At 37.4% G+C, this 25,485-nt stretch overlaps 1 protein-coding gene across 3 annotated transcripts in view; it reads right to left on the reverse strand.

Moving 5' to 3' along the window:
* Window positions 1-6,837: 6,837 nt before the first annotated feature.
* The window catches only part of LOC135708270 (oxidative stress-induced growth inhibitor 1-like), a 60,103-nt gene continuing 41,455 nt past the window's right edge, over window positions 6,838-25,485 (reverse strand). For all 3 annotated transcript variants that reach the window (XM_065230272.1, XM_065230270.1, XM_065230271.1), the window contains exons 3-6: window positions 18,693-18,898; window positions 18,531-18,614; window positions 10,087-10,829; window positions 6,838-10,020 (exon numbers count right to left, since the gene is read on the reverse strand). In XM_065230272.1, the coding sequence (XP_065086344.1) occupies window positions 8,874-10,020; window positions 10,087-10,829; window positions 18,531-18,614; window positions 18,693-18,898 (2,180 nt within the window). In that variant the 3' untranslated portion in view covers window positions 6,838-8,873. The remainder of the gene's footprint in view (window positions 10,021-10,086; window positions 10,830-18,530; window positions 18,615-18,692; window positions 18,899-25,485) is intronic.

Raw genomic sequence — 25,485 nt, forward strand, 5'->3', positions numbered from 1 at the left:
GCATGGGACAATTCAACGCGGTGTGTGTGGGTGCTTTGTATTAGCTCTTCGTCATACTTCACCGCCCGCGCGAATTAAACGAGCTGCTGGCTGCGACATCTTCGGATCAGAACTCTGAAGGTCCAAATAAGGGAATGTGATTCGCCATCGCCCAAAAACAGGATTGTCTGTTGTCTGCTTATACGATGCCGCTGGCGTCAGTCTATGCAGCCAGAATGATGCGTTGTGATTTAAATTTGTTTGCACTAGTTTTGGTCAAAAGTGAAAAATTCCTATAATTTTCCCCGGAGCCTAGAACAGCTTGAGGCACACATATAATTATGACTGAAATCTTTGTTACACCAGTGGTTAAGGAGGGTTGACTACGCGTCCACCTTCAAAAAGATGTGAGTGGGGCAAGGTACCATGGTCTCATAGTTCAAAATGGTAGTAATAATCAGAGCAGGACTATATGTACAAACTGGCCATATTCCAGAACCTCGGCCCCAGTTTCTAGCTAAGGGCCAAAATCCATCATCACTTGAGAATTCATCTAACTTTTCTCGTCGTATGAGCACTTTAGTCGGAATTTCAATTAGAAAGAAAGGTAAGATTTTATCATTGGAAAAATCATTCTGGTTTTTACCTATGTTCTCTATAAAATCGTGGGTGGGACAAAGCTTTGACTGTCCCACCCAGGTATTTTTGTGCGTAGGACATGTCCCACCCACTCCTCGCGCCTCTGACTGACAACATTTGAGTCAATTTGAGCGCTTGTTCTTTTGTATGAAAACAAATCGTAAAAAACTGGTTTGCTCGATATCTGATCTTTATTTATTATTAAATTAAATTTTAAAAGCAGCTACTTTGATAAAAAAAAAATCAAACATTCATAGGAACGTGAACAAAATGAACTTATTTTTTTTTTTCTACAAAAAATAATTGTTTCAGTTTAATCTTCTCATACTAAAACTATTAATTCTATATTAGGTAAGTCCTTTCATAAATCTTCGTGATAACAGCATATTTCTACTGGTTTGTTAATAATGAAAAATATTTTTTTAATCATTTTATTTGTTAATACAACAGGATAAGGCGGAGGCGAACCAGCCCCAGGCTAAAAGCCTATCCAATAAAGAAAACCTAACCTAACCTAGGCAGGTAAGTTTGTATTTTTTCCTGATGTAAATATACTAAACACATATTTATCTAAGGAATAAAATGGTTTCAACCGCTCATTTTGAAGAAAATGCTGAAAAACATGAGAAAAATTGCAATTTTCAAATTTGAAAACGCAAAACATCGCAACTTGTTTTGAGATAATATTTATTGAACGAAATTGGCAAATCAAAGTTGGCACTCGTGGAGAATAGAAGAACTATGAGTGTGATGATGGTTTCAAAATTTTACACGGTGAGGTATACGAGTGCAATCTTAAAATGCTTTTATTTTGCAAATGGAGCATTTTATTTTAATCTGGTTCATGCTATGTTAGTAGTAGTAACGGCGCCGGTGGTGTAGTGGTAAGCGTGATTACCTCTCTCCCAGTCGGCGCCGCCGGGATGTTCTGAGGCATAACATCTCTGATCACGCCTTCCTTCGGATGGGAAGTAAAGCCGTTGGTCCCGGTTCATGAGTTGATGGGTCGATAGGTAGGGTCCAGGTGTGGGAGCTGCCTTCCTGGCACGTCGGTAGCATTGGTGCTCAGCACGGAAAACAAGATCGACGGAAAAAACAAACCAAAGAAAAAAAAAAAAAAAGCTATGTTAGTAGAAAACTTAAGGACTACTCAATAGACATAGGGGAATTTACGTATTCTCGGCAACCTAAGCAGCGACCTTCTTTCTATAGCCTTTTTCTCTAAGGAACGCACACATATGCAGTATTGGTTTGTTTACAATCTATTGCTGTCAGCTGCTCTAACAATTTCAGTCGAAAGAATTGTCAAAAACTGTTTTGAAACGCTTTTACAAAGCTCCAATCTTCTCTAGTGAGAGCGAGTATTGTCGGCAACCAGTTTTTCTTCGGCAACCGTTCCATTTGAAGTGCATGTAAATCTGCTGTTCTATTATCGGCAACTCGAAATCAGCTACAATTTGTAGTGCGTGTGTTGCATTTCAAGAAAACCTTGCTAGATTGCTTTTTCTCAGTGGTAAAAATATAGTCAAATTGAAGCTGAAAGCATAAAGAATCGTTTGCATGCATTCAGCGAAGTGTTTTCGTAAGAAAATCCAGTGAAAATAGTGTTTCAATTTGGGTTGCCAAAAATAGTCTGGCATGCCGAAGCCGTCATTTCCCCTATAATATAGAAAAAATAATTTCTTAGATAGATAGATTTTTAGGTGTAGATTAAATTAATCACGAAATGAGAAAATATGTTCGTTTCCTAATGCTTTACGGTGAACATTTTCACCCTCATCACTCTTTTGATGGTTCCCCTATTCACCACCAGAGGCTGAAACGATCGCTTAGTTTCTACTGGATTCGCCTATTGTTCCAGCGGTTATGATCTTTCGGATTAAAAATGGTAAAATAAGACACAAAATAATCATTTTGATGCAAACAAATCGCTTGGATGACATTTCCTCATATAATCGCTTAGCGCATCAAAAGAGCCTAACGCTTTTTCAATAGGCTCTTTTAATGCACCATCAATGTAGAGTGCGCTAGTCTATTTTGAGAGGAGATTTCATCCAATACGTTTGTTTACATCATAATGACGATTTTCAAAGCTCAAAATGCCGGCGCATATGGTGTAGTGGTAAGCGTGACTGATTTCTCATCACAATGGGTCTGAGTTTAACCCCAGCCGAGGTCGGTAGGATTTTTCTGAGGCATAAAAATCTCAATGGATGGCAATCGATGTTCGTCGGCAGTGCTGTAAATTTTCATATCATTCGATTGAAGATGAACCAATACAACCATTCAATCAATTCTGTGTAAACGAATTCTCACATGACCATAATTGAGTCACTCACTATCATTTGATATACGACAGTGGAGTATGGAAAAAAACCCAGCAAAATGGTCCCGAACAGACAAGTCAATGTAAGGCTAATTTAAGGTCGATATCGACCCAATGTCGTGTTGTTGTCGGGTCAATTTTGGGTTTATGTCGGGTCAATGTCGGGTTAACATCGGGTTGGGGTTTGGTAGAAGTCAGGTTGGTGTCGGGTTGGCTTAGCTTTTTCGCCGGAATGTCGACCAGAGCTCCGTTTATGAGTACACTGATAAATTAAACTATTCCCATTTTGCTTGAAATTTAATCAATTTGACATTATACTCAGTTTAATCATATCGAATGATTAAAAATTGATCCTCTCTTTCTGAAAAATAAGCATCTGATATTAATCCCAGTGTAATCATGGTTGAATAGATTGTAGATTATCATTTTTTGAATAAATTTTAATCATTTTTGATTCTATTTTAATAAATTGTGATTGAATTTTAATCTTTTTTGATTAAATATCAGTATTGAAAAAGAACTAAATTTAATATTGGAAAGATTATTTCGATTTTAATCATTCATGACTACTGCCGAAATAATCATGGCTCGGACTCAATAAGGTGAAGCGGAAATATGCATACTTTTTAAGCTTTTTTGATTTAATTTATCTTTGAGTGTAGGTTACACTCAATAGGCCTTTTTAATAGAAACTAAACGATCGATTCAACCTCTGGTGGTGAATAGGAGAACGTCAAAAAGAGTGTTGTGAGCATAAATTTTTGCCTTGAGACATAGGAAGCGGAACACTTTTTTACTTTTCCTGATAAATTGATTCATCTGAAATGCTGCAAAACTTAATCTACAGTTGAAAAATTTAATTCTGTAACGTTTTTGCAAAGATTCTGCTGGTGTTCAGGAATATTTTTGTTGAGAAAAATGGAAAATTAGAAAAGTGCCTTAGTGGTTATGATCTTCCGGATTTCTTGTGTGTGAATAGTTAAGGTACAAATCAGTTCAGATCTGTGGAAAATCGTACAATAAGATAATTACCGATAGAAATTGGCAAGATGTTGAATGAAAAATGCTTTAATTTGCGTTGTGAAAAATAGTTATTCTGATGTAAACAAACGGTTTGGTTGACGTTTCTTCTCGAACTCGCGTGGCGCACTCTACGTTGGTGGTGCATTAAAAAGGCAGGGACAGTTTTAAGAATCTTCATTTTTGTCATCAAAAATATGTGGAAGCATCACATTACTGCAAAATCGATATAGAGCTGGTTTCAAGCACATGCGATGGATAAATTAATCATGAAAGCTGAGAACATTTTCCTCTTCCTATGCTTCACCGCGAAAATTTCAGCCATCATCACTCTTTTTAATGTTCCCCTATTCATCATCAGATGCTGAAACACAAACGAAGTGACAGACAACTAACTGGCGATGAAATCAATTAAAATAATGTGGTTCGCTGTAATGGAATTTTCTTAGAAGCTTGTGCCATCAGCACCCAGATGGGCTAGTATTTTTGTTTTGATTTGAACAAAGTTGATTATGTGTGCAATGATCTTTGACAGCGTGCAAAGAGTGTATCATTTTATCATTTTTTAAGCATTTCAGTTTTGAGTAGAGTGAAAGAGATAGAACCAAAACATTCTAGTACATTTGGTGAAAATGCTAGTACAATCCAGTAGTGGCAACCGGTGGAAACTAACGATTTTAAATTGGCTCACTACTTGACTAGCCTATTGGTCCCAAGCAAATCGATTAACGTATCCCATTTCAGTCGAAATTCTAGTACTACACCCGTAATAAGGCCCTATGTTTGTTTTGATTCGCTATGAATGTTTGACAGATAAAATGAGGGGCTCGTGGATTTTCTTATGTTTCGAGGGGTGCATCGATTAGCTTGGGACCAAAGACAGTATCAGAGCTGAGCCAAAAAGTTGAGCACGTTTCTTCGGGACCTGCTGGTCTTAGATTTACCTCTATGGTAGTAGCTCTGGTACTATCCTCGGTCCCAAGCTAGTCGATGCACCCCATGATTTAAATTGTTTTACTACTTGCCTGGGGATACCCACAACATGTCCGGGTGTGACCAACATGGTGCTAGTTACACAGCATGACTGATATTATTTTCTGGTCTCAACTCATACCCATACAATGTAAACACACTTAGATATATATCATAGCAATTAAGACTGATAAGTTACTGCAGTAGCTGGAGCACCTAGATTGAAATTAAATGTAATTAAATTTGAATTTGGAATCAATAAAAATCATACACCAACTGCCGATGTGAACGCATAACTGTCCCATGGACTTTCATATACACATGGGACAGTTTTGCTTCCACCGATAGTTGAAATATGGGTATTATCGGAACGGAGATAGAGGCAGGAAATCTATATCTAACGCCATTTTGAAGTCCAAGATAACGACTTTCGATTTGTGGAAAAATGTTAGATGTATGTATGCATGTAAGGTAGCCACCATCTCTTCAAAGATCTTGTCTTGTATGCAGCTCCACTTAATAGCAAGATCAATTTGAGCTACCGATCTGAATTCACAATATCGCTGTATGAAGGGCCAAAACGGAGGGCGAACCCGTAAGTAGAGACACGAAATCCACGTAAATTTAAGAATCTCCTTCCAACGATACGATCTAACAAATCGAATAACACAATTCGCAATACTTATTAAGCTTCGTACAGGATGGTTTGTTGAGAAGGGCGCGTCAATCTCACTGAAACTGTTGGAGTAGAATTCACACCACCACAATCGAATCGGTAGGATAAAGAAAATGATAGTGTTTATTCCCTCCTAGACTCCGGTTGTCATACCACTCCATCGTCCAGTTTCAGGTCAAATAATACCCTGATGCTCCCTCTCAACCCAGTATTTATTTATATAAGCTAAATATATGTTATGGAGAAATGAAATATATCCGAACAATATGAAATAATGAACATACATTTATGTGGATAAAATAGCTGATATTCTGCAATGAAAATAATAAATATTTTACATATAATAAGATGCAGCTCTCCTCAGCTCACATCATCAGGTGGATGTAACACTGAAATCTCAAGGTTATATTAAGCAAACACACATTTTTAGCTGTAATTATTCTTGACACTCTACAATAATGAAAAAAAAAAGTTTAATGTATAATTCACAGGACTAACAATAAAATGAAAATCGAATCTCATATAAATGATGTCATGCATGACGAGAAATAACCTGTATAGTAAATATTTTGCATATAATGTTATGCATTGTTGGTGCTTCATCTGCTTCATCCACTTAATTTTAATTTCGATGAGTAATGCAATACAAAATAAATTTATAAATATTGAAATAAACATGAATAATTGATAACGATAAGTCCAATGTTTCAGATATGTTTGGAATTTTTTTTCTGAATGGATGGATTATTTTTGTTAAATTTAAAAGTTAAAAATGTAATGTGTATACAATATATAGTGAAATACAATGTATGATAATTAATAAGTATGACAATTTAAAAACCTAGATTTTTTTTTTGTGGTTCGACTTCCACGACTTTCGATTTGTGGAAAAATATTAGATAGACATTTAAAGAAAATGGGTTCTATTTACAATACACAAATTTGAGCTCCGTTTATACAAAATCACGTGCAAAATATGGTCAACTATGAGTGATATTTACTCAAATTCAAGCAGATTTTTACTCAGTCTATGAGCAACCGTGGTTTTAGCGAAAGTGAGTAAACGAAACCTAATCAGATTGAATCAGATTCTACGGCCGTGTAAAATAAATTTGATCCTATGCGGACCACAGGGATATTTCGGCGTTCTATTGTTTATATGAAAATTTTTATGTTATACTGACCACAGGGATATTTCGGATAACCAACAGATCTTTTTCTACAATTCATTGCAACAGTAAACTAAGTATATTTTTAAGGACAAAAGGATAACAACCGTAAAACTTGTATCAAATATGAACAGTTTATACACTTTTCAATCCGCAGAAAAAGTAGAACAACTTTGGGTTCCATAACGAAGGAAAATAACTGTAGTGTTTCACTAGTCTAAAAAATTGAACTTGTTTTATTCGACTTCAAGTCTACCCTGTTTAATAATGTTTAATTGCCTCGATATATGTTGGATTCCATTTAGGTATTCAATTCTGTTAACGAACAATTGCACTGAATCGCAAAACAAACGTTGCTCGTGCTACGTAAAACCTGTAAACATCTGCACTAATCCTTTCTATGAAGGGATTCTACAAACGCTCAGCAGAGAATTTGTTGTAAGGTTATGACTACAAAACTGCGAAAGATTCAATATTAAACTTCACTTTATGCACACTAGTTAATCTATATTCGCAAGAAACGCTTCTTAAATAGGTTGCAATATAATGAAATGCTTGTTGTACAAGCAAGGAGTTAGAATATTCTTTTTAACTTAAGTAAGATTATGAAGAAATGGACAGGATGGCGTTATATCAAAAACTCTTATGCTGGTAATAGAGAGAAATCGGAGGAGTTTAATGTTTTTTTTTTTTTAAGATTTGCGGTCCATTTGATCATATCACGTTCTAAGAGCTAGCTATTCTCATTTATACAAATCAGTCTCTATTCGGTTCCACAATTTTAGTAGTTATAAGAGCGTGGCGTATGGCTGCATCAGTCGACCTACCCATATTTCCTTTTTCATTCAAACCGTTTTTTTTTTTCATACAGTTTTTTTTTTGTATGGAAAATACGGTTCGAACGTAAACGAGAATATGGGTGTATATCTTTTGGTTGAGTGCTCAGTTTTGATATCCCGTTTCAGGAAATCTTTTGACCGAGATTGAGGCTTGTTCATGGTTAAGGAAAGCTTCTCCTGGGAATAGGTTTAAAAACTGAGGAAGCCGTACGACACCCTGTTGTGTGATCAGCAAAATTGCATCAAACACATTTGAAACGGGGACAAAGGGTGGTTGAACTGTTTTCAGATTATTAGGGTTTAGAATTACAATCGGTAGTATTTCACTTTTGTTTTTTTGTTCGGTATGGCATTGTTAACTTTGGGTTATACTGGAGGGCGGCACGAGGGAATGATTAAGAAGGCTCGGAGAAGTAGCCTAGAACGAGGAACGGCGGTTTACCTTAGAATGTGTAACTAAAGAATCGCAAGATTATAAACAAAAATCGATTCAATCAGATTCAAAGCTGACTTTATCTACTTATGAAATTTCGTATACAAAACAATTACGTTACTAACAATCTTCGATTGTTGCCTAGATTTACTCATTTTGAGGCAAACGCCTATTGCTACTATTCGTAAGAAACGTGCATTCGATAATGACAAGGCAGGAATGTTCCGGGGACAGCAAAAAACTAACAAAATCTACACTTGTATAGAATGGGATGCGTCTAAAATCAGTGAATTAGAAAAAGCTATTATACATTAATAAGTTAAAATTATATGATAAATACAAACGTAATAAAAATAAAGATCACGACATCCCTACAGAATATTATGCGTTCCACTGACATAAAACGTAACGCCACATAGGTTTGTGTCTCGAGTAAGAAAAACTCAGCGCCATCTTGGCGTGATTTTAAACTTCACGATTGCTAAGACTAACTCAGTGCGAGAATCTTCTTAACTCAGCTGTATGACAAATTTCAATAAACTACAATTACTCAGAGCTGAGTAACCGTGGTTTTAGAAATTTCTCAACAACTGAGTGGAAAGTCTCTATTACTGAGTTAGTCTCAGCGACCGTGCACAAAATCTGATTCCAAAATTAAGTGCTCCAGACCATGAAGCGTCTTTTTTTCAAAAATAATTCCGACGGCCTTGACCGCATGGGGTCGAAAGAACAACGGAATGACAAGAGGTACAATTTCATATCCCAGAAATTAAGCACCTCAAACAAAGAACACACGCACTGCCTCTCTCACCGGAACATATCAGTCATTCTCGGTTAGTTTGTGCAGTGCCGAAGTGATGCTCAGTGCTCCTCCGGGGATGAAACGGACAAAATTATCGCCCACCAGCGGTCCCATCGCGAACAGCCCTTTGTAGGGAGACCGAAGAACCGCATTAGTGTACTTGTCTACATCGATAGGGTTGCTCTTACAATCTATCGGTTTGGTTGGATCTTCGCCTAATCCTAGTCCTGCAGTACTAGCGTTGTGATCGCTAATGCTGGTAGCTACCGGAAGCGTACACTCACAATTTCTACCAAGCAAACTTAGATTATGGCTACAATTTGTAGACGTTTTGATTTCACCTGTTCCAGGGCCGGCTTGCTGATAATGCTTGTACCGGCTACGCTCACATACGTTCAAATGGCGACACTTGGCGCAAATATTCTTCAACCAAAACAGTTTCCGTCCCAACCTAGATGCTAGCAACTGCTCAGTGATAGACCAAATAGCCACCGGTTGAAGGGCCCTGTTTTCGCACGATGTTGCTTCCGAATCCTCTTTGGTGGCATGTCTGTTTTGAATGCAGAATTCGTGACCGTTTTGTTGTGTTGATCCCTTGGTTAGCCCTGCTATAAATCGGAGATCCGGTCGGGATCCAATCAGTATAGCACAAAAGGACACTTCCAGTTCGCGTCGTTCACCCGTTTTTAAATGTTGTACGGTAACTCGATACGAGTCAGATTTTCCATTGCTCATAGACTGTGTCAAGTCTGCAATAGTATGTTCCGGTAGCGGCGTGTACAGGTCATACTTTCGGTTTGAATCCTTCATCATTTTGTGCACTTCGTGGTACTCCGGGTACACATTGCCTGGTAGCATTTTGTCTAATCCGGCCGTTCGGTTTCGGTAGACGTGAATCACTGGGATTCCCGACGATCGACAAATGGTGACGGCATCGGCAGCACTCAAACCGGCACCGACGATCAGCACCGGTTTCAGGCGGGATCGTGCTTCATCGTCAATTTTCTCTAGTGCATGTTCCAACTGGGGCAATTCGTACTTAACCCAAGGCATCTCCAGGCCTTCTCCCTTTACGCCCAGTCGATTGGCCAGGTCAGAGGCTCCGTTGGCCATCACCAAATTGCGGCACACCACGGTGAATTGCTTGTTAGTTATGCGGTCAAATCTAAAATAGAGGAGAAAGAGTTGCATAAGTGCATTGTTCTTGGTGTTTCCAGGTATGAACACTTACCCTGAGATAATCCATCGTCCGTTGCGCAACCTTTCCGGCACTGGAGTACTCACAGCGGAAAAGTCCAACGGCAGTACCGTGGTCACGATAGTATCGTTCATAAAGTACTTGGACAGATTCATCTCATCCACATAACTTTCGTAGTACTGTGCGACTCGCGAAATCAGTGCCCTTGTTTCAACTTCCTTTGAAAGTTGCCTCTTCAGCGATAGGTTCCGCCTAGGTGGATAAAGCTTGATATTGACTTTACCGTTGCGTTCTTCGTATGCGATACTGTTCTGCTGCCGTAGATTGTTTTGATTTTGTGTTGCGGAATTGTTGTTGTTACTGCTGTTGATGCGACATCGATTGCACAGTAAGGGCACTTTTTGCTGCTCTCGATTCAGTTCACTACATTTATCACACGAGTCGTTAAAAGTAGGATTTGCACTTATGCTACTGCTACCGATAAGTATCTTCCTATTACGATTAATGCTAGCACCGTGGTGATTATTTGATTTGAGGATTTTAACGCCTTCCTCGGTTCCAACTGGCGGCAGGTACGGATGGTGGTTATTGCTTAGGGGCGACCCGTTGATGCTCAGTTCTGCGGGGTCGATCGTTGGTGGGTGTTTCTTTTCCCACTCGGAAAAGGATAAACCGGGCAGGGACATCCACGCGGCCAGGGAAAGGGTGCGCAGGTTCGGATCCATCCGATGCCAGGAACCTCCCGGAGGACCTCGACCTAGGACAAGATGATCGATCTGCAATGAGAAGAAAGAAATAGATGTGTGATTTAATTGGCACATGAAGCGTTAATACAACGGCGTTATCACTATAGTAAACATAGCAGCATCCTGGATGGAAAATTCCAATAGCACATGTTCTACATTTGAAGTGTGAACACACCATTATCTCGAATTAATTTATTTCCATTCTCTGTAGCCTAGCTACGATGCCACCCTCTGCTGCTTGGGATTGGGATTGAGGTGCTTAATCGAATGTGAATTAATATAGTATAGATGTGCGATACGAAAATGGCAATGTGCATACATGTACTTAATAATTATCGGATGTGACAACGACGGACGACAATATTCATGCTCTATTTACGCACAACGAGGTTTCCTGTCAGGATGTGCGCTTGTGATGGTAATTTGAATTGAAACCGAACAATATCGTTATGCAAGCATGTTACGGTTGCGACTAAAAAAGGAAGTAGAACGATATCTTTGGAAAGTACTTAAAATAAGTCAAACACTTATTAAGTCAATATGAAGGTGTTCATCAACTGATAATATTAAAAAATCACGTGCATTATCACTCATGCAATCTGATAAGGCCAGATTCAGTGTACAAGTAGGTCAATTGATTACTAGAGTCGTAAATCATTTCTGTTGATGTGAATGCAAATATACGTTATCTTTGCCGTTACATCCTGTTATAAAGCCAATGAGTTTTGCTGGAAGCCACCCTTAATCGCTGTTTAGTTGAAGTTAAACAACTTTTTTGGCAATTGCCCACCCGTCTCTTTAGAATTGCATTTGAATATTCCTCTTTAATAACCCTTCAGAATAGCCATTGAATTTCTCCTCGAATTCTCCTGTTTATTCCCCAGGATCTCTTCTCTCTTCTTGTTAATTCAAAATTCCCAATTGAAATGCTGCCAGAAGGTCTTCAATATTCTGCTAAGAAGTACCTTGGAAACTTCTTCGTAATTCAATCGAAAGCTTTCTCATAGTAAATCACAACATTCGAGCAGTTTAAAATTACATTTTCAATGTTGTTACGAGAAATTTGAACGCCAAATCCGCACCAATTTTGTATCAATATCCCGCCAAATACACGCGAAACGGTATGGAAAGTACATTTTAAAGAATGTATTGTTTTATGCACAAATAGAGAGTGATGTGTAAGTCTGAATGTCACACTTATTCTAGTTTCCCTGCCTAAAAGCTAAATAGTAGCAAATCCCGCCCATTTGTATGAATAAAGATGTCTAATCTACACAGTTTCTAAGATACGACTTCCTTGGACTTCCCAAGAATTTCCAAAACTTCTACGAAATGCCTTATGCAGTACCAATTCGATTTTGGCAACATTTACGGACGTGTTGTTAAAATTTATGATTTCGATGATTTTGCACCACCGTGAGTTATCTAACGTCAAATTAATAATTAATCTTTTATTAAAAATTGTAATCACAGAGAGCAAAAATACATTATTTTCCAAATCCGTTCGATTTTGGCACGGTGTCAAAAAAAATCGAACGGTTACTATACATCATTGAGCCTTCTTAAATTTTGATAAGACTTTCTGACTGAAATACATTTATGTTTTCAAAGTTTTTTTCTGATGTGTCTTGAATTTTGTTTAGGTTCTCTGAACAGCTGTAAAGTACTTTCACTGAGGTTCCTAAAAAAAGGTTTCGAATGCATTTCAATTTTCATTCAATATTTTTAAGTTCTCTATTTTTAACTTTTCTAAAGAAAGCTGAACCTAGTCTGAGGTCCATTTGACCTTCTCTCAACCTAACCTTAGCTTATCCTGAGGGCCTGCTCGGCATGCACAAATGTTCACACCAACTGCTCATTTGTTAATAACTTTTCACTCAGTTGTTGAAATTTGTTTTTTCAAATACAGTTTATTACTATAGAATTGTGTTTACGTATCTATTACAAGCTGAAACTCTATTCTATCTACTGCTTCAAAAAGAACTATGTTTCGTCAACTGTGTGCAAAGTTATTAGCAAATGAACAGTTCGTGACCTGATGGCCCCATAAACATCTTCGACGAGTTCTTCCTGAAATTAAAAAAAATGTATAGAATAGAAATACATATGTGAGGTGATCGATCATTGAATCCACTTGATATTTCAGAAACAACTACACAGCAAAAACATAATTTTGATATCACGTCAAAGTGGATGCACTACAATCATGTCGAAAATATGGTGTAATATTACTTGCTAAAAAGGACAAAATTATCATTAATACAATGCATGAACTGACATTACGCTGCTTTTACTGCATTTGTTTATTTATGTGGTCATAAAAATTACATGAAATTTTCGACATGATTGTAGTGCATCCACTTTGATGTGATATCAAAATTATTTTTTTGCTGTGTATAATGTTCGGTGTTAAATTTTGCTGAAGATATCTGAAAATCACTGATCTTCTTCGAAATTCACATTAATCCGGACACATTTAAATCACTGTAACTTTTGAAATCTCGCGCAACACGAGAAAAGGGCCTATCATTGTTGATCGATTCTTTTCATCGATTTTCTCTTTCGCGAATAACCCGACTGCAAATGAATGTTGTTGTTTCAGGCGCAAGCTTATATCATTTTCTGTCGAACTGTGCTGAGAGCTTAACGAAAAATTCGTTTATGTTGCCGTGGTAAACCAAAGAGAAAGTCCACAGTTCGAAAAAGTAGTGTAAAATTCTGTTTAATATGATGCACATAAAGAGAGCGTCACATCTCATCTAAGTTTACATTAAAAATCGTGTAAAGGTCTGAAACATTTAATGAAATGTTGCAAATATTGTATACAAAAGCCCATATTTGTAAACAACATTGCTTACAAGTTGCTCGTTTGCGTGTAATGAAATACAAGTATACGTGAATTAATGTTTACATCACAATTAAAATTCAGAATTTTTAGCTGTGTCGATGAAGAGAATCGATCAACGAGGATAGATTTTTTTCAAATGTTACGCGAGAAATATTGTATATTTTAGCTGGAAGTCATTGATGGAAAAGACTATGATTGGTGTTTACATTCCATGACATTTACCAGAAAGAGTGCCTGCAGAAGCGATTGCTACACAGTTCGAAAAAGTAGTGTAAATTTCTGTTCAATATGATGCACATAAATGGAGCGTCACATATCATATACGTTTGCATTATATATCATGTAAAGTTCTGACACTTTTCATGCAATGTAGCAAATATTGTATACAAAAGCCCATCTTTGTAAATAACATTGTTTGCAAGTTGCTCGGTTGCGTGAAATGAAATACAAGTCTACCTGAATGAATGTTTAAATCACAATTAAAATTCAGAATTTTTATCTGTGTACCCTTCATCAAAAGCCACAAAGGAAACACCCAATTTGGCATCATGCCATTATGCTAAAACCACAGACAAACAGACATAACTCATTGAATATTTCTCAGTGTGAAACATCGTCGCTAAAACACTACCGCCATCTGTTGATTACACTGTGGTGGGTAGTATGCTGAACAGATGGCGGTAGTGTGTAAACGTCAAATGCAAGGGAATTGACTATGCGCGCTACGGGTGGCGGCACTACCAAGTACGATACTTTTAAATTTACCGTTAAATGCTTGTTCGATAAACAACTTGCAAGAGTTATGTCTGTTTGTCTGGGCTAAAACTGTGATCGAGTGGTACGAAGCAAATCAAGTGAATATTGTACCAAAAACCGCAAATCCGCCAAATTGTCCAGAGTTACGTTCAATCGAGAGATATTAGGTTCTGATAAAGCGGAAGCTTTCTGTAAAGAAGCAAGGAATCAAAGGTATCAAACACTTCCAACAAATTGGGTCAAAGACGGCCACCACGGTATCTGAGAACTTCTGAGAATATGTGAAGCTTGGTAAACGGAGAGGTTCGACGAACTACAGATAGGATCAGCGATCTTCGAAAATAATATAAGTCCTTCTAAAGAGAGCAAATCCATGGCACCCCTATTTTACTCTCTCCGAATTTCATGAATCTTACGAGACTATGACTGCTGAAGAAGTTATCGCAAACAGCGCGCAAGTGAAAAAAAAACGCATAAAATTTTACTAAAACTGTTGTAAACTACGAATAATGTAGTCGTTTAGTTTTTAAGTTTGTTCCAAATCTCCTGTTAAATCCGTAATGCTTTAATCAGTTGAAAATGACTCCAGCTGAAAATTTTGAAATATCCAGCAATAATCGCTACTTTGTGTTCATTCTACAGGGTGTTACGATCAAAATTTGGTTGAACTGGACGCATTTATTTTAATCGAGCATTTAAAAAACCTGAACACCCCTCATTTTGTAAGTGTGTGCGTGCAGAATGATGCCTATATTATGATTTTGACATTTGCTTTTCAGTTATCAAAATGGCGTCCAAGCAAGAGGATCGTTTTGCACGCGCATCGTGAAAATCCGTACAATTCGCACGCCTGCAGACTTCGCATAGCTTCCTGTGCAGAAGTTGAAAAGAATTTCCATAGAAGTACACACTTAGAAATACCTAATTTTACACGTGACGGAATCCATCTTTGACCTAAAGGATGAGACGTAAACAAACATGTCATGTAAAATTAAGTGCTCCGAGACTGAAAAGTTCGGTACTCGACGAAAAGTACATTTGATTGAGCTGAGTTTTACGTCTATTACGACGCAATTTTATGTCAAAAATGACGCTCGTATATGTCAGTCTCAGAGCACCTAAATTTACATGATTTTTTTTAAGTGTGTAGAATAAACTTCTGGATAAAGCAGGAAAGAAACTTTCAGAGGAAGCTACACGACTCTGTTGGGAGAAAAACTTCCAAAACGGAAGAAATTTCCGGGGCAAGTCGGAAGAAACTTTCAGAATAAGTTTAGAGAAACTTCCAGAAGTAATCGGGAGAAACTTCCTGGTCATGTCAGCAGGACTTCTGGGGGAAGTCGGAAGGAGCTTCCAGGAGAAATCTTTAAAATCGTCCTGTACTGTCAGTCAGAAGAAACATTCAGAGCCAGTTTTAAAAAACGAAATAAACTTTCAGAAGAAGTTGCAGGAATCTTCTGCTGGGGGTTAGAAGAATACTATAGGGTTTCTCAAATCATGGTGACCAGTGGATCCCGATTAACAATTTCTTGGTTGTGCGATATACATTAAAATTAAGCATAAACCCTTAAGCTTAAGGTATTATTAGGTTAAACGGGTTATTACTAAGACAGGATTTCATTGAGATATTGTTAAGCATTTAAGAATAATTTCCCCTCACAGAGTTTATTTCGGTATTTTTCTAAAATTAGTTTGAGATTTTCTCTGGGAGTCAGTCAAAAAATTAGATCAATCCAATCACATCAAGAAAGTTGAAAGATGTTTTTCTAGGAATTTACTGAAGCTTCCTTTTATAATTCTATTTAAAATCCGCCTGAAATCTGTTTAGAATTCCCAAGCAATTCAGAATTATCTTGGAGTTCTCCCCTACATCCTTCAGAAATTTTACTGGAAAATGTCCTTAAATCCTCTAGAAATTATTTTCGTGATGCCCTTGGAAGTCTCCTTGGAATTTCCTTAAAATTTTAAATTTCTTTATAATTGTACCCTCAAAATTAGATTCCCTTGATATTTTTCACGGATACTGGAATCCTCTTTACAATCGTCTTGTAATTTTCCACAGAGCTACTCAAAAATTCAATTCTGAACTTACACAATTTACTTGGAGTTAAAGTCTAAGCTCTCTTAGAGTTGTTTCCAAAACTTCCTTAAATTTCCACTGAAATACCCTGACATTTATTCTAAAATCTCTTAATACAAAAGTGAATTTTCAAATAGTCATATCTGCTTTTGTAAACAAAGATTCAAAGGTCAATTTGTCGAAACTCTTGACTCACTCACGCAAACTAACAGCACCATAATGTTGGTAAACTTTTACCCTAGCACCTGATGAGGTTAGTTTGCATAGGCTAACTAAGAGTTTCGATAAATTAACGTTTGAATATTTGTTTACACAAGATATGACTATTTGGAAATTCATACAGTTCTTACAAAAGGACTGTATGCTGAGAATCTAGTCCAGTCCAAGCAGCTTGAAATTTTTAAAAGGTACAAAATCTTATTATTTTTCGAAGAAAAGATGAAGTAAATTTTTCCCGGATTTTCTGATTTCCGTTTTTGGGGATCAAATAATACGTCGGAAAACTATATATATATAGGTATTATCCCAGTAACGCTTGGTGGTTTACCTTTTCTTGGTGAGTTACTGGCTTTGAAATCTTCCACCGAACGACTTCAAACTAGGGGAACAGGATTGTTTTTGAAATCAAAGGAACACCCCTAAGTCCTTTTTACTTTGTATGCCTTGTGTAAGACTCGGCTTTGTCCACCGAGGATGATCTTGAAACAGGGAAAAATGAGTTAGGTAGTTATTTTTCATCTAGTTTGAAATTGTTAAAACTAGGATTCTGATAGCATGATAGCATGATCGTTATCGAAATTATTGCTTGATTTTGTTGCGAAGGAATCCGATTTCGACTGACGCACTTTGGAGGGTGTTCCATCACTCCGAAGGGTATAAAGAGCGGGACCTTAAAATTAGAGTCAGATCCTTGCGATAAAGGCAAGAATGACAACTGTATCAAAACCGAATACTTCATCATTTCTCAATAGTGATGAAGAAATACGACATGCACTAAACTAAAGACACGGAGTATACCACAATAGATCAAATAACTGGTCACAGTGGATGTATGTCCCGAACAGAGGAAAAAAATAGGGTATAGCACTATTCTGAGATGCTAATCCGCGATAGTGCTAAAACTCGATCTTATATTTTGAGATTTTCATTAAGAACGTTGAGAAGAGCTTTTGTTAATGATAAGCCTAAACTATCTGCAATTTATTGCCTTATTTTTGTAAAGTCTCTGGTAGAAGGTCGTCCCAAAACTGCTCTACCAAGTGATAGATTGGAATTTTACTTAGAGATCCTTGAGAATTAACGTCAGATTCAAATTCCCTTTGATTTCCAATAAAATTTGAACTATTTTGGCAACTGTCGAATTTGACTAAAGTAAGCAGGAGACAAAATATTCAAAAAACAATTTCCCGTAGCTAACGTTTAGTGTACTCTTATGTCATATAGTTATGGCACGGAATGCTGCTCAGCATTCCCTATGTAATGTCCCCTTGCAATTCTGTCGAAAAATATAAATTTTCTTGGCATCTTTGGTATTTTCAGATTTGGATTCCCTTGGAATTATTATCATAATTCTCTTGGAATAGATGTCAGAATTTCCTTGAAGTTTACTAACTCTTCTCGGAATTGTTTAAGAATAATTTCCCGATTGGTTCTCTTCAGAATATTTTAGTAATTATCTCCAATGTTATCAAAATTCATTTAAAAAGTCTTCCTTTAACTTCATCACGTCCGACAGCCTTGACCATAAAAATTCAAATTTTCCTGGTAGTGTTGCAACCCTGCAAGGGGATTGATAGGAGAGCTTTTGTTGCACTGTACCAAATAGACAACTGATGATTGAAAACCAACCGACAATCCTCCTGCATTGCAACGCATCCGCATTCTCCCAGTTCTGAATGGCTCTAAATCGTTCACTAAATATTGCTGAATCACGTGTTTGCTGGGACAGAAATTGTGTTTGGCATCACTAAGCCGTCGTCGAGATAAGCCCATGCCGTTAGTCCAATCCCAATATACAAAGCGCTTTTGTTATCAACGAAATACTCACTTCCTTCTCCGGGTGGGATTGGTATTCCACCATGCAGGGTAATTCCATGCCAAGGTCAGCGCATGGATGCTGCAGACTGTCCAGCTGAAAGTGGAAAAAGACAATAAGTTGTTAGCTATACAGGAAGCGCAGGTATGATTCTCGTTTGCACTGATCACTTACCAGCAGTGACACTGGATTAGTGCTGCGACCTTCCAGTCCGTCCGCCAGACTGAAGAGATCATGCTCTACCAGGCTCTTTTGCGAGTCGTAGTAGTTGAGCCGGGCTCGCAGCAGCTCGTCCGGATGCCTCTGAATTTTGTCCGGCGACCAATATGGCCAATTGCCTGCCAGCATGTAGGACAACGATATTCCACTTGGTCCATTACCTGCAATAGGGAATAGAAGGAAGAACGACATGAGTATACGGATTGTTATTTATAATTGAATCACAGTCACTTGTGTAGTATGAATGAAGCACTGTTTGTGGTTGATGAGCCTGTTATCGGAGCCCTTTGTAGAGTGAACTTGCAATGGCAAAAGTTTAATTGAGCACGTTGGATTTGCAATTTGCATCAAGTGCTTAGTGCGGTCAATTTACTTGCAATTTTAATTGGTTGCAATTTACATACTCCACTTGCCTCGCGAATACGAACAAGCTGCCGTCATTGTTGTCGCCGGGAGCCGAATTCTATTCAGAACCCAAAATGATCAACAAGCTATTAATAAACTGAGTGGAACAAATCAACAAACTGTTAGGATGATTAAACTCGACTCGACCCGCAGGGGGCTGGGTTGGTAACATAACACTCAACAAGTCGAAACATTTGTGTTTTCGTGTCCCGTATCACGCATTTCCCGAGCAAAGCTGGAGATCAAATTGAAGTTCAAATTTGCTGTTATGATGTAGCCTTTTATGATTACTCGTTTTATATGGATTGACGGTTAACACAGTAAAACTAAGAGCATAATTTTACACCGTTGAATAAAATGGAAAACTGATCTTGATTTCAATGAAATCAATTTGATTACTGATTTTGCATGCAAGATATTTAACTTAATGCGGGCTTGGCGTAATTGGTTAGTATCCATGCTGCTCACACTGAAAGACTTTGCTAGTTCAACGACACATGAAATTTAACAGTTGATATCAAAATGTGATTTCATTTTGTTCCAGTTAACTTTAATATCGATTGGCTTTAATTTTGTTAACCGACTTTGCTCGGGTTGCCTCCTCCAGTACAAATAAAAGATTGCGCAATCTCCACGGATTCGACCTGGAGGATAGATTATCTCACGTCCCAACACAGAATGAGACATTGTAAAAAAATCAATGCACTCGGCAGAATATTCCAGCGCTTTACTTAAGCCAAAACAGGCTTATCACTCTTGGCTTGGCCATTATTATCATTGTCTACCGAGACGCGATGCGCCTCCGTCCTCTTATCAACTGTACACTAGACGGGTACCCGCACGTATGACAGTATTTGCTCGGCCGATTCATACACAACGAGCCTCTCGTCAACAAGGGTTGCTGTCGGCGCGACATTCCTCACGACTCAGTGGGGGTCATTTTACGGACATTAACCATCAGGGGGAATCCTGTTGACGTCGGCAAACTGGTATTGGTGTAAACGAACCTAGACGGCGCCACGCTGTCGTGCGCAAACGATTGCAAAATCAGTATAAATATTGAGACAAGTGATTACAAAAGTGGGCAATTCGATGTTTCTGTGTGTTTTATGGTATGAGTTGATATTGATAATTCAAAACTGTTTACTGCATTGTTTTTGATTGTTCATTTTGAATGTTTTCGCTTATCGTTAAATGTTGTTGTTTTACATACAGTTGACAACGTTTTCAATGGCTTTGATGATGACCTACAGGATGACACAGAATGTAAAATTGAGTTTAAATGTACTTAAAGCCGATTAGAAATGAGTTTACTAGTGCATTTTTGTTGGTATGGTTGTACACAGCTCGAAAAACTAGAGTAAATATTAATGCACATAAAAGGAGCATCGTACTTATAGCATACACGTTCTCATCAAAGATCATGTAAAGTTATGAGAAAGGTCAAGACTCAAGACATATTTCACCGAACCTAACAAACTTGAAAGCAATATTTCTATCAGGTTCCTAGTTTGAGCTAAATGAAATGCAAAGGACAATTAATTTTGAGGCAGGTACGAATCGGATCGAGCATTTCTTTTACCAAACTCACACGTTGATGAGAGGCGCTCACCGCTCCTCATCAACGGGTGAGTTTGGTAAAGGAAATGCTCGATCCGCTCCTTCCAATTTTGTTTTTTGCTCGCTTTCTACTTTCTATATCTAGCGTTCACAATCATAAGGGCCTAACTGCGATGATCGATTATCTTCATAGATTTTCTATTTTGTTAATAACAGGACTGGATTAACATTTATCGATGCGTTTGATGTTATTTTTGCTAGCTATGAGAATATTTCACTATGCTGTATTTTAATAGTTTCAGAAAAATTGATTCACTGAACTGTGGTATTGCGACGAGAAAATCGACGAAGAGAATAGATCATCGCAGTTAGGCTCTTATGCTTCTGAACGCTAGATATATAATTTTCACACTGCCGTACTATAACGGAACTATCAATTCTATACTTTCATTTCCTCATCTATCGTATATAATGTCCACTGTCCAGGGGAAGTTTACCGCACTGAGCATAAAAAAATCTTCGGTCCGTTTTAAATTTAAATAAAAAAATGGGAAAAATTATCAAACATCCAAGAAAACCAGTTTTTCTATAGATTCCTGGGAAATTTTTTTTTATCTCATCATGACAAAAAAAAATTGGACCCTCAGCAAAACCAAAAATCGATGTTTTGTGGTTTTCGAGTCCAACTTTATGCCATAAATGTTTTAAACGTGAATTTTCCTTGAAAAAAAAATTATAGATTTTTAATATTTTTTCCGATATTTTTAGAAAAATCAAAACGCAATTATTTGTTTTGGAGCGGTGAACTTCCCCTTAAGTTTGATATTGACGTTAAGCATCTCCATCTATATAAAACAATTATTCAATCTCAAGACTAATAATGAAAGCATGAGCTTTGATAACCGTACAATTCGTAGTTGCTTCTCAACGATTGACCAAATCCAACCTGAAAAATTTCTAGACCGGACTGGGAATCGAACCCTGCCACCTCCAGCATGGTCTTGCTTTGTAGCTGTGCCTTTACCGACTGAGCTAAGGATAAACCTCCCAGCGAAAGTAAAAGAAGCTGCCGCGGAAGCCAGAAGGACTGCTGGAAGAGGCTTCCGATGATTGAATGATCAGATGATTATTTCTAGGGAAATAAAGAGACTTCTAGGAAAATTCAGAAAATATTTTCTGGATAAAAAATAACTCAAGAGGGTCCTTAGTCGTAAAAAAAAAAACCAGAAGAAGTCGGAAGTAAAATTGTTGGCAGCTCGGGAAAATTTTCCGATGGAAGTAAAAATGTTAAAATTAAGTCGCTAAACTGTTCTCTTTATAATCTCTTTATCGCTATACAGAAGTTAAGGAGTAAACATTCTTATGAATTCAACTTATGATCTTTCTGGACTTCGAACAATAATATTTCTCGTTTCCCGGGAAGTGCCATCAGCTGTTTCCCGTTTCTCGTATGTGTGGAATTAGTTTGGAGAGCGATGCGATCTTTTAGCAACCCGGGGGCAACGTGACAACTTCAGTATATTGTCAGTGTACCCCAACAATTGGTGCTGGTGGTTCTGTCAAATTCACAAGTTTCAGAAGCTTTATCTGAATAGGGCGAATGCGGAAATTATGTACAATAAATAAAATCCAAGCTTGAAATTCATCTCACTGTCGCGCGCCCACCAAACCGGAACGCGTCCGACGTCAAAATTAACATTAGTGACATAGGAAGTCCAGTGATGCCAGCGAGAAATGTCATTTTGATTTTCAGTCGTATGCACAACTCATAATCAGTTTTTTAAAACTGTTTTTTTTTAGTCTCGTGGGTCTTTGAGCAGAACAGAAACAAAAGTTTAAACATATGATTTGTAAAACGAAAATATGTGATTGTCATCAAATTAATCGAAACAAATGAGAATTGAGCGATTTCGCCGCTATTGCTATTATCGTCGATGATGAAAAAAAAGGATGGGTTGGCAGCGAGTAAGAGCGTACTTATAACAGTATCACCCTGCTAATCCGACATATTTAATAAACTGACTGCCAATCCATACAAATAAATATTACCAATGTAAAATAAGCTCCATAAGAGACCGTGACGTCGGGTTAAGGAGAGCCGGAGTGGGGAAATACCATAGAGGTAACTCTAAGACCAGAAGGTCCCGAAGAAACGTGCTCAACTTTCTGGTTCAGCTCTCGTACTATCTTCGGTCCCAAGCTAATCGAAGCACCCCTCGAAACATATGAAAATCCACGAACCCTCGTTTTATCTGTCAAACTTTCATAGCGAATCAAAACAAACATAGAGTAGTACTAGAATTTATACTAGAATGGGGCACGCTTATAGATGTACTTGGGACCAACAGACTAGTGAGCCATTTTTAAATCGTTAGTTTCCAACCGGTGGAAATACCAACAATCAATACGAAACTAACGATTTTAAATTGGCTCACTACTTGACTAGCCTATTGGTCCCAAGCAAACGATTAACGTAGCCCATTCTAGTCGAAATTCTAGTACTACGCAATGTTTGTTTTGATTCGCTATGAAAGTTTGACAGATAAAATGAGGGGTTCATGGATTTTCTTATGTTTCGAGGGGTGCATCGATTAGCTTGGGACCAAAGACAGTACCAGAGCTGAGCCAAAAAGTTGAGCACGTTATTTCGGGACCTTCTAGTCTTAGAGTTACCTCTATGGAAATACTGTATACGCAGCTAGTACTGCAAAATGTACAATTTGAGGTACTAGCTTAAAAGAGAACAGTGGAGAACTTTGCACGTCTTTTGAAGGCCTTAAATGCATTTAAGCTAAATATGTAATATATCATGCAATTTGACTAATTTTCAATTTATGCACATTACTTACCCCGTAAGAGAAACACGGGAAAGTATTTTTTTTTAATTTTACGTTCCCAGGACAAGCCTTCATTGCACAACTAAGCGCAAATCAATAATCTGAAGGATAATCAAATTCAAGAGCAAAAAATTACTGAAGATACCAAAGTATTATTATTGCCATTCGATGATATAAGAAGATGAAACTCGGTTCAATTTGTATAGATTTGTTTCATTTCACCACTAAAATCATAAATTAGCTCATTTCATATGGCATTCTTGTCTGTTGTTTGACACCCACACATGGTGAAACAAAAAGATGTCGTGTGGCGACATCTACTATTTGCAAGTGGGTACGTGAAACTAAGGTTTGCAAGTTTCATGTCTGTTTGTCTGTGATATAACCCTTCAGCTCTGTAACGTACAGGAACCTGGGATTAAACCACGACATTTTGTTCAGTAAGCAAAAACGGTCACCATTAGTCCACTGCGCTACTTTGATCACAGAAAATCACTGGTACCGACGATCGTTTAACTTATGTCACCGGGCTATTCAAATTGAATTACGCTCCCGCAAGGACTACGCTATGATTACGATCCCGGATCGAGTATTCGTCATATGTGATCTAGAATACTAGTTTCTTTTTTTGGCATCGCTTCTATTTGACGACCACATGATTTATCTAATCGATTCCAGGAATAGCTTCATGTTGCTGCATGTGATTAATCGTATTTGATGGCCTGATAGCGACAGTTTTTAATTACTGAGTAGAGGCTCGTGGGATAAATCCCAAGCTCCTTCTTATTATAAAAGCTATTTTTTAAATATAAATGTTTTTGTAAAATCTTAACTGATATAGTTAGGTCGGAACGATGCAGAAAAAACACTATAAGAACAACGATAAGGCCCTTGTTACAATGAAAAGGAGCCTAGGGTTGAATCTATGATTTCTGGTCAATACGCATAAACAGTCGCCACTAGGCCTCCGAGTCCCTCATATCACAACAAATAATTACGACCCTTGTAATATCTTGTATTGGTATCACCGTTCCGGTGGCCACGACGACTGTCGCACAAAATCAAACATCGAATTACCTTCTCGGAAGGATTTAATTAGCCCTTTCGATCAGGATAGATCACGCGTCCGATTGCACCACAAATATCGCTCATGTTTTATCTATATTACGGTTTAATTAATTAACACAATTAACCTAATCGCCGCGATCTCTCCCTAAGCAACCAGCAAATCTAAAAAAAATGTTACAAACTTAAATAACAAATCGTTGTTCATTGATTTTGACGAAAAAAAAGCTTGTGACAAATTCAAACTTTAGAAACATTGAAAACCTTGAATATTTTTTACTATTTTTTTTAAAACAATACTTTTTGTAATTTTTGCACAAAAAAACGAATTAAAAGGTCTTAGATGCAGATCTATGCAAACATTACAAGACAAAAAGTTTAAAAAAAATATCAAAAGTAGTTGTTTTACGATTTTTGTAAATTTGTAAGTGTTCAATGTTTTCTAAACGTCAAAAGTTTTAATTTTTCATAAGATTTAAAAAAAATCAGCCATTTTAAATCTTGCAAAATGCCGAATTCCACATTTTTCAATAAATCTTAGCATGAAAACGTCGTTTCTGATAGAAATGTAGTTGTAGGGAAAATAAAGTCTTTCTTGGAAAAATATACACGGTAATTCTTTTCTAGTAATTTTGAGAAAAAAATCCAAAAAGTGTTAACAAACAATTATGCCGTGTTTCATGCAAATCGAAATTTTTTACACATATTTCAAAAACACATTCTTAGAAATAACGCAGTGAACGTATATTTGTAATACATAATGTTTTCCTGTTATTCAACGCTTTACATCCCAACGGGTACCCTCAATTTAGTGTTTTTTAGTGCTTGCACAGTTGTTAATTGAAAGCTTGCTACGCCTATACATTTTAATGAACGTGGGA

The sequence above is a fragment of the Ochlerotatus camptorhynchus genome, unplaced genomic scaffold, assembly GCF_037179485.1.
Source record: "Ochlerotatus camptorhynchus isolate MF236.1 unplaced genomic scaffold, CSIRO-AGI_Acam_v1.1 ptg000329l, whole genome shotgun sequence".
In the NCBI taxonomy this organism is placed as follows: Eukaryota; Metazoa; Arthropoda; class Insecta; order Diptera; family Culicidae; genus Ochlerotatus; species Ochlerotatus camptorhynchus.